This window comes from Rhododendron vialii, chromosome 4a (assembly GCF_030253575.1).
Source record: "Rhododendron vialii isolate Sample 1 chromosome 4a, ASM3025357v1".
Lineage (NCBI taxonomy): Eukaryota > Viridiplantae > Streptophyta > Magnoliopsida > Ericales > Ericaceae > Rhododendron > Rhododendron vialii.
The window spans coordinates 26,393,391-26,402,698 of NC_080560.1; the positions used below are offsets into that span (position 1 = coordinate 26,393,391).

Below are 9,308 nucleotides of genomic sequence, written 5' to 3' on the forward strand. Positions count from 1 at the left end.
TATGTGGTGCAGCCGACACTATTCAGCATCATTGCCTAGCAACCTCATGTGTTGTGCACCTGTTCGGCATCATGTCCTAGCACCCTCTGCCTACCAGCGCACCTGTTAGGCATCATTGCCGAACACCCTCTGCCTACCAACGCACCTGTTAGGCATTATTACCAAGCACCTTCACATGGGGCCGCCTACCAGCGCACCTGTTAGGCGTTATCACCTAGCACCTTCACATGGTGCCGCCTACCAGCACACCTGTTAGGCATCATTGCCGAACAGACTACCTGGACCAGGGACTTCACATGTCACTGGTCCCTGTCAATCACTTGGACCAATGACTTCACATATCACTGGTCCATATCGCCGAACAGAATACTTGGACCAGTAACTCCGTGTGTTACTGCTCTTTTAACAATCTCCTGGTCCAATAACTTCTCATGTTTTACTGGATCTTGACTCTGTACACTCTCTCTGGACCAATGGCTTCTCATGTCATTGGTCCATATTGCCGACCACCATCTTGCACGGCGACTGTCTCTATTCTACTTATACCATGGTCCTACGTACCACGTGTTCAAGCTTGTACGGGAATAACCCCCTACAGTAGGCATTCTTCTTTTCTTGTGTTCCCATAATTTCTTTTGCAGGAGTCACATAGTTCAGTCTTATTTCAGTCTTATTGCGCTTATCAGGTGTATCCTATCCTCTCTCACTTTTTATGTTACAGTCTATTTTGTAAGCGCTTGCATTCATGACATTGAGGACATTGTCATATTTAGGTTTGGGGGAGGGTTCACCTATTATTTGTGTCTGTTCTGTGCATACTCCATCGTTAATAATTTTTTTTTCTTTTCTCTAATAAAAAAACGAAAAAAATAAAGTAAAAGTTGAAAAAAAAAATATAGATGCTTGATTTTGACTTCCGATGATGTCGTTGGTTTTCAATTAGTGCTAGCTAGTTTGATTGTTGCCCAAGTTGGAGTCTTGATATGAATTCATTAATAGAGTTAAGCTTGTGAACATAGGCAATGATGAGAGGCACCTACCTGGTTCGTATCACCTATATTTGGATAGCAATTAATCACTCGTATACATGCCTTTGCACGAGCACCATAACACTTAGAGTTGAAATTGACCCCGAGTACTGTACATATATTTTTGATGCCTCTGTATGAGTCAGATGTCTTATTAAAATGCATAATGTCCTTTCCCCAAAAAGAAGAAAAAAAAAGAAAGAACAAAAAAATAAATAAATGAATAAAAAGCATGCTTTTTCGGGCTTTTCACTTAGTAACCGGGCCTCTTGCCTCAGTAAGCAGTGAGTGTTCGCGTCAAACAGTGGAGAGTTTCGCGATTGTCATGTGTGGTTAGCTTGGGTTCGTAGCCTTTTTGACTTGAATGATTAAGTCCGTTGGGGTGTTCTTTACATCTAGTGCCCTAAAGTCGTCTGGTTTGGGTGTCACTGGCCTAAAACTCGCTACAAGGGTCAATTAGAAAGCTTAAGGGACCAAGGCATTGCACAACCACAAGAAAAAAATATATAGCAAAAAAAAATGAAAAAAAAGAGAAAAAAAAAATATGAATAAAGGGGAGGGGCTATAATTTGATATAAGCATTTTGATGAGTATTGAGGCATTGAAGGTGTGTGTATTGTTTTCGAGATTAATGAATATCTTTGTGTGACTTTTCACTTTACAAGCATGCCTTGTGATTTCTTTCTATCCAGATATATGTGGGAGGAACAGTTTTTGTGCTAATTCGGATTAGAATATTCACTTGTTTAGCTTTGTTAATGAATGAAATATCTTGCCTCTAAATTGTGTTATTCTCACGCTATTACTTTGATGGGCCGATAAGTACATTTGGGGTTCTGATTGAGTGTCATCTTCTTAAGAATTTTGTGGGTACATTCACGGCAAACCCTCACGAGACTATAACTCGTCCACTAGGGCAACCTAGGGGTTTAAAGGCTTGTTGCATATGCTAAATGCAATCGGACTCCTCCGAAAAAGGATTAGGTAGTTGTTTTCATTTTCTTTGTTTTCTTTTATTTCTATTGCTCGAGGACTAGCAAAATGTAGGTTTGGGGGTATTTGATGAGCGTAGAATATTGACATGTTGAAGCCCCAATATCATATGTCTTCTAGTTCTTTATTGTGCCTAATTAAATATAGTTATCATCTTTTTGATCATTTATGTTAAATTACTTAATTATGCAGGAAAGATGATAATTGCATTCAAAGCAAATGGAGGATTCAATTAAGTTGTGATTTGGAATCAAGAATAGGCCGCAACACGGATTTGGTTCTGCACGTGATTAGGACTCGATTAAGGCAAGTCATTGATTCATAATTTGGGAGCATGTACTGGTAATTCGAAATCTACACGCAGCTAAGGGTTTATTCTTAGAAATCAAAGGCTATCATAAAAGGCAGAATTGGGTTTGAGAATCAAGGAAAAGAAGGAAAGACAATTTCTAAGAGAAATCTTTGAGTGGACCAAGTAACAAGGATTCTCCTTATTAAGGAAATAAATCTTGGCAGTGTGTATTAAAAAGGGCATTAGGCTTTGCACGGAAAAGAACACACACAGAATTCGGCTTGGGAGATTGCACTGGAATCAGAGAATTCTCACGACAAAGAGAGCAAGAAGAAATTAATGCCTTGTGCCAGAAAAAATTCTTATCTTTTGTAAGCTTATTATGGAGTTCTTTTATTTGAATATGTGTTCGTACTCCATGAGCGGCTAAACTCTTCAACTAGGGTTGAGGATGAAGCCCCATTAACAATTACTATTTATATATTCATGAGATTTGATTTTTACCTGAATATGTGGTTTGATTTTGATTAAATTGTTCTTACTCCAAATCAATTGTTAGGGATAGATTCTGGATATGAGTTCAATCATGTTTTTCTCATGATTTGGAATTGTCTTTAACATTGAACGCTGGTTTTTCATCGTTAACTATTAAACTGGATATTTATTGTGATTTGTTAAAAGCGGATACAATTAATGATTTGGTTTTATACTTGCGAGCAAAGAGGAACAAACATTAGACTTTTTAATGAACTTTCACAATGAAACTTTCCATGGTAACAGAATTAGCTTTCAGATTATCATGAATATATAACGATACTAGTTAATGGGTGTGGATTCTGAAACCCTAGTATTTTCTCCTTTGATTAAAAAGAAATTTCAGTTTCCTCATCTTTGATAATTTAGTTTATTATTTTTACTTTTCACTTTTTGTGTAAAAATCAATCTCAAACTTCTGTCAACTAGGTTAGGGTTGGATCATTTTAAAATTATTTAGTTTTCCTATAAAAATCACAAGTCCCTGTGGGTTCGACCTCGCTCTCGCCATACTATATTACAATACGATTCGTGCGCTTGCGAGTACATTGAAATTTCACATCACCAGTCCGAGCCTTAACGTGCCAAACTCGCCAGTGAGAATACCAAGCTTCAACGGTCAATTTCCAAACTTGAAAGAGAGAGAGACCAGGCATGCGGCATGGTGGATGAATTGAAGGCCAAGCTGGACGGAGCTGAGGACAGTCTAAACTAGACCCTCGCAGAGCTTGAGTCGAGCAAGAATGAAGCCAAGGCTTCTTACCAGTAGAGCTATAATGAGGGGATTAATGTAGCCATTAAAAACTACAAGACCCAGATGCCCAGAATCCAAGATGAGATTTGGGTTCCTGCTTGGGCAGCATGCCTTAAGAAAGTAGGTACAGCTGAATCGTACTTATTGTGGACTGAAAACGACCTCCCGAGCACCATGGCAGCGCTAATTGAGGAGGATGTTTTGGAGGAGGAAGATAGCCTGGATAGAGAGTTGAATGCACATGTCTCCGAGCAACCTGGTGCTGATCAAACTGAAGAAGTGACTAACCCTGGCCAAAAGGAAGCCAGCGGTGGTCCAACTGATGGGAGCACGGCTGTGGAAGACACACCTGCATAGAACTCTCCTCCTCCTGTCCTAACTGTTGATGAGTGAGTTTGACATCATTTCCACCCAGACAGTAGTGGTTTTTGCTTAAAGACAATTTGCAAGCCCTGCGTGGCCGTAGATTTTGCCCTGCATTGGTATGCTTCTAAACATTTGCTAACGCAGGTATTTGGCCCTTTGTGGCACAACACTTAGTTTTGATTACGTGGTCATTTGTGGCCTTTAATCTCTTTAATGGCCCTTCGTGGCCCTTTGGCTTGCTTAAGCATATCATGCTTAGATGATTCTGCATATTCACATATGCACCCCCAAGTTTCACGTACTTGGATAAATGCCTAAGTTTGCTCATACTTAGACAATCAATTGTATATTAAATGTTGCCCAAGTCAAGTAATCGTACTTGAATAAACTGCATGTTCTCGTATGCATCTAAGTATTTTGCACTAAGGGATTATTTGATTCTAAGTGTCCCATACTTAGATAGGTTCCAAATGTATTCATGTGTTTGACAAAATTGTGCACATTCTCGTATGCACTCCTAGCGTACTCAGACAAACATTGTATGCCTACTAAGTTTGTTTGAACTAATGCTCAAGTGTATTCGTACTTGGACAAGTTCATAAGTTTCTCATACTTAGCTAATTTGAGCATGTTCTCGTATGCTCCCCAAGCCTTTTCGTACTTGGACAAGTGTATTGCATATACTCGTATGCACCCAAATGTTTTGGTCAAGTTCCTAAGTTTTTTCATACTTGGAAATACTCTTAAGTGTATTCATACTTAGACGAGTGCCCAAATGTGTTCATATTTGGCAGAATTGTGCATGTTCACGTATGCATTCCAGGTTTATTCATACCTAAACAAATAACCAAGTATATTCGCACTTGCAAATTATTGAATTGCTCGTAATTTTGGACTATACTACACCCCGTTGCTCCCCAATATGAAGCAAGGAAAGGCGGTGTACAACTTTCTAGCTTCTTATTTAATCAAAGGAGTGGAGTGAAAATTTAGAACCATAAAAGACCATAAAATTTGAAAAAACTCATAATCAAATTCCGTATTCATGATCTGATAACTCAAGGGGGCGTTATTTGTACCCCTTGCAACTAACAAAGAATAAAAAACAAGGGAATTTGATTCGTAATTCCCACACAATCACAATGTGCATCCTAAAACAAAATGTAAAATAAACTGAAGTCTTTCACACAAAGAACTTTTTCAAATTATGGACATTCCAAGGCCTTGGCACCGGATTCCCGTCCAGGTCTGCCAATCTATAAGCCCCTATGCCACAATTTCAGTAACTCAATATGGGCCTTCCCAATTGGCCCCAAGCTTGCCCTCCTTTCCAATTGGCCCCCAGCTTGCCCTCATTGGCCACCTTGGTATTGCCGACCACCTTACACAGCACAAGGTCTCCAATGCCAAATTCTCGTGGGTGGACATGTTTGTTGTAGCTTTTCATCAACTGCTCCTGATATGAGGCAAAATGCACCAGAGCCCTCTCTCTCCATTCCTCGGCCAGATCCACCTCGATCTCCAGAGCTCTGTCATTGCCTCCATTTTCAACAAAAATGGTCATGTTGGTCGGCAAACCAACTTCTAATGGAATAACAGCCTCTGTTCCATATGCTAGTGAGTAGGGGGTCTCTCCTGTAGACCTCCTTGGAGTTGTTCGGTGCGCCCACAGGACCAGTGGCAATTCGTCAGGCCACTTCCCCTTTGTTTTGTCCAACCTCTTCTTGATCCCGTCAAGTATAGTATTGTTGGACGCTTCTGTCTACCCATTACTCTGAGGGTAGGCTGGGGTTGAGTAGTAGTTCCTTATTCTGTATTGGGCACAAAATGCTTTGAACTTCTTCTGAAATTGGGACCCATTATCCGAAATTAACAAATAAGGGACCCCAAATCGAGTGATGATGCTTTTCCATACAAACCTTCTATCATAGGTTCAGTGATGTTAGCCAATGGTTCTACTTCAATCCACTTAGTGAAATAATCCGTTGCTACCAATAGAAATTTTCTATTCCCAGTTGCCTTATGGAGTGGACCCACGATGTCCATTCCCCATTGTGCGAATGGCCAAGGACTTGTCAACGGCACCAGATCCTCGGCTGATGTTTGGATCATTGGTGAGAGTTTCTGGCACAACTCATAAATCTTTACATACACCTTTGCATCTTCTTGCATGTGCGGCCACCAGTAACCCTGGGTTATTGCTCGGTGGGCAATGGACTTGCCCCCAGCATGGCTTCCACATGTTCCCTCGTGAATCTCATGGAGAAACTTTTGCACCATCTCGGGATGCACACAAAGTAAGTATGGTCAAGTGAAAGACTTTCTGTATAATTTTCCTTCAGGTGACAGCCAAAATCGTGCAGATTTTGTTTTCATCTTGTGAGCCTCCTTTTTATCCGTGGGGAGTATTCCTTCTCGTAAAAACTCCACAATTGGATCCATCCAACTTGGTCTATGGTTCACGTCCAAGACCAATTCCACACTTGTTCCAATACTTGGCTCAACAAGATAATCTACTACCACCTTCCTCTTAAACTCGGTTGGCATAGCTGCAGCCAACCACGCCAGCGAATCTGCATGGGCATTCTGCCTAGAGCTTATCTGCTCAATGTACACCTTCACAAAGGCATCGAACTAATCCTTGGCGGCCTTCACATAAGCTGCCTTCACATAGGCTGCCATTTTCTTATTTCGGGCCTCATATTCCTCGGATTGCTGGTTCACCACAAGCTGTAAATCACAGTACACCCTTATTCTCTTTACCTTCAGGGTTTTTGCACTTTTTAAACCTGCTAGGAGTGCCTCGTACTCCGCCACATTGTTTGAAGCACTGAAGCCCAATCGAAGGGACAATTCCAACATTACTCCTTCAGGAGGAAATAGCACAACTCCAATCCCTGAACCAGTATTGCATGCGGAACCATCAACAAATAGCTTCCATTCTAAGGGATCTTGTTCGGCAGATGCCTTAACCTTCCTGGTTGATGGCTCAACTAGCTGCTGCTTTCTCGTAGGAGGCTGTGGAGCCACTGCAGGAGAAAACTCTGCCATAAAGTCTGCCAACACATGCCCTTTAATTGCTGTGCGCGGCTGATAGTCAATATCTTACTGATTAAGTTCCACCGACCAAGTCGATATTCGTCCCAAAAAATCTGCTTTTCGTAGCAACAATTTCAACGAAAACTCTGTGTAAACCACAATTCTATGACTCTAGAAATAATGAGGAAACTTTTTTGCCGCTGTTCTTAGTGCCAGGACCAATTTCTCAAGGGGCAGATATCTCGTTTTTGCATCTTGCAATGTCTTACTTACATAGTATACGGGGGTTTGTTCAGACCCCTTGTTCCTCAATTATACTGCACTTACAGCATGCTTAGAAACTGCTAAGTAAAAAGTTAAAGACTCACCCGGTTCAGGAGTAGACAAGAGCGGGGCTACCACCAAGTACTTCTTCAGGTCTTGGAACGCTTGTTCGCATTCCGCTCCCCATTCGTATCCTTCTCTCTTTTCCAGCAACTGAAAAAAGGGCCTACATTTATCGCTGGACCAACTGATGAATCTGTTAAGAGCTGCTACCATTCCAGTCAATCTTTGGACCTCCTTCATGGTCTTTGGACTTTGGAGCCTCTGCAAGGCTGTTATTTGGTTGGGATTTGCCTCTATCCCTCTTATGGTCACAAGGTGACCCAAGAATTTCTCTGAGCTTACTCCAAATGCACACTTCGAGGTGTTGAGTTTCAGCCTGTACTCTCTCAGAATTTCAAAGGCTTCCCTTAAGTCAGTTACGTGGTCTTGCTTCTCCTTGCTTTTGACCACCATGTCGTCTATGCATACCTCCATAGTTTTGCCGAGTAACTTCTTTAGCATAATCATTGCCAACTGTTGGTATGTTGCACCGGCATTCCTTAAACCAAAAGGCATGACACTATAACAGTATAGCCCTCTTGGTGTGATAAAGGAAGTCTTCTCTTGATTGGGCCCATACATGGCAATCTGATGATACCCCCAGTATGCGTCGAGGAAACTCATCCGCCCATACCCAGCTGTTGCATCCACCAGTTGATCTGTCCTTGGGAGGGGGAAACTGTCCTTTGGACGAACCTTGTTCAAATCCGTGAAGTCCACACAGACACGCCACTTCCCATTTTTTTTCTTTACTACCACAGTGTAAGACAACCATTCTGAGGAATAAACTTCTCGTATGGCCTTTGCTTCTAACAAGCGGTCAACCTCCTCGATTACAGCATCCACGTGTTGTACAGCTAATCTTCGTTTCTTTTGCATCACGGGCTTGTGTTGTGGATCTACATTTAAGTGGTGACAAATCACATTTGCATCTACCCCAGGCATCTCTTCGGGGATCTAGCCAAACACATCAATGAGTTCTCTTAGGAATCCAACCAATTCCTCTTCTTCTTTTTTGCTCATGTTTTCCCCAATCAGGAAATGCTTTTCTAGATCAATCTCATTGATCTAAATCTTCTTCAAACCTTCCACCACTTTCTCGGCGGGATCCCCTCCGACATCCTCGATGGTCGGTTGGTCTGGAATCTCTACGTCTTGGACCAATTTTGTTTTAGGTGCCTTCTTGATTATAGAAATCAAGCATTGGTGGGCAACCTTCTGGTTTTCACTAATCTTTTCAACTCCATTGGACCTAGGAAATTTTACCATCTGATGGTAAGTGGAGGAAACCACCCTCATCTTGTGCAACCACGTTCTTCCTATAATCATGTTATAAGAAGATGGTACATCCACCACTAGGACGTTGGTTCGCAGTACCACTGTTCCTGCCCGAACAGGCAGCGTTACTTTGCCTGATGGCCAGACTGCTCCTGCACTGAACCCGACCAAAGGAGTCATTGATTGTACTAAATCCGCTTGGGTCAGTCCTAGTTTCTTAAAAGCATCGTAACACAGCACCTCTGTGCAACTTCCTGAATCCACCGGGATCCTTTCAATATCATACTCCCCAATTCGTAGGGTTATGACCAAAGCATAATTATGGGGCACCTGGACTCCTCCCAAGTCGTCATCTGTGAAGACTATGCCCTCGTTGTATACTTCTTCACGACCTCTTTTCTTTCCCATTTGCATGACATGTTGGTCGTGCTTAATCTGGCTCTGGAGCAATATCATCTCATTTCTCGTATAAGGATTGGCTAATCCATGTATCATATGGATTACGCCCCTTGGATTTTGCTCGTAATCCAACTCCATTGCTTTCTTTTTATCCTTGGGGTCTTCCTAGATAAATTCTTTGAGGTAGCCACGAGAGACCAAATCATCAAGGTGTTTCTTAAACATCTCACAGTCTTAAGTCATATGGCCCCAGTCTTTG

At 41.8% G+C, this 9,308-nt stretch overlaps 1 protein-coding gene across 1 annotated transcript; it reads right to left on the minus strand.

The window, feature by feature from the left end:
- Nucleotides 1-8,440: 8,440 nt before the first annotated feature.
- On the minus strand, nucleotides 8,441-9,058 carry LOC131323852 (uncharacterized). Its single transcript, XM_058355691.1, has one exon. It carries the CDS (start codon nucleotides 9,056-9,058, stop codon nucleotides 8,441-8,443), a length of 618 nt encoding a protein of 205 aa, XP_058211674.1.
- Nucleotides 9,059-9,308: the final 250 nt, after the last annotated feature.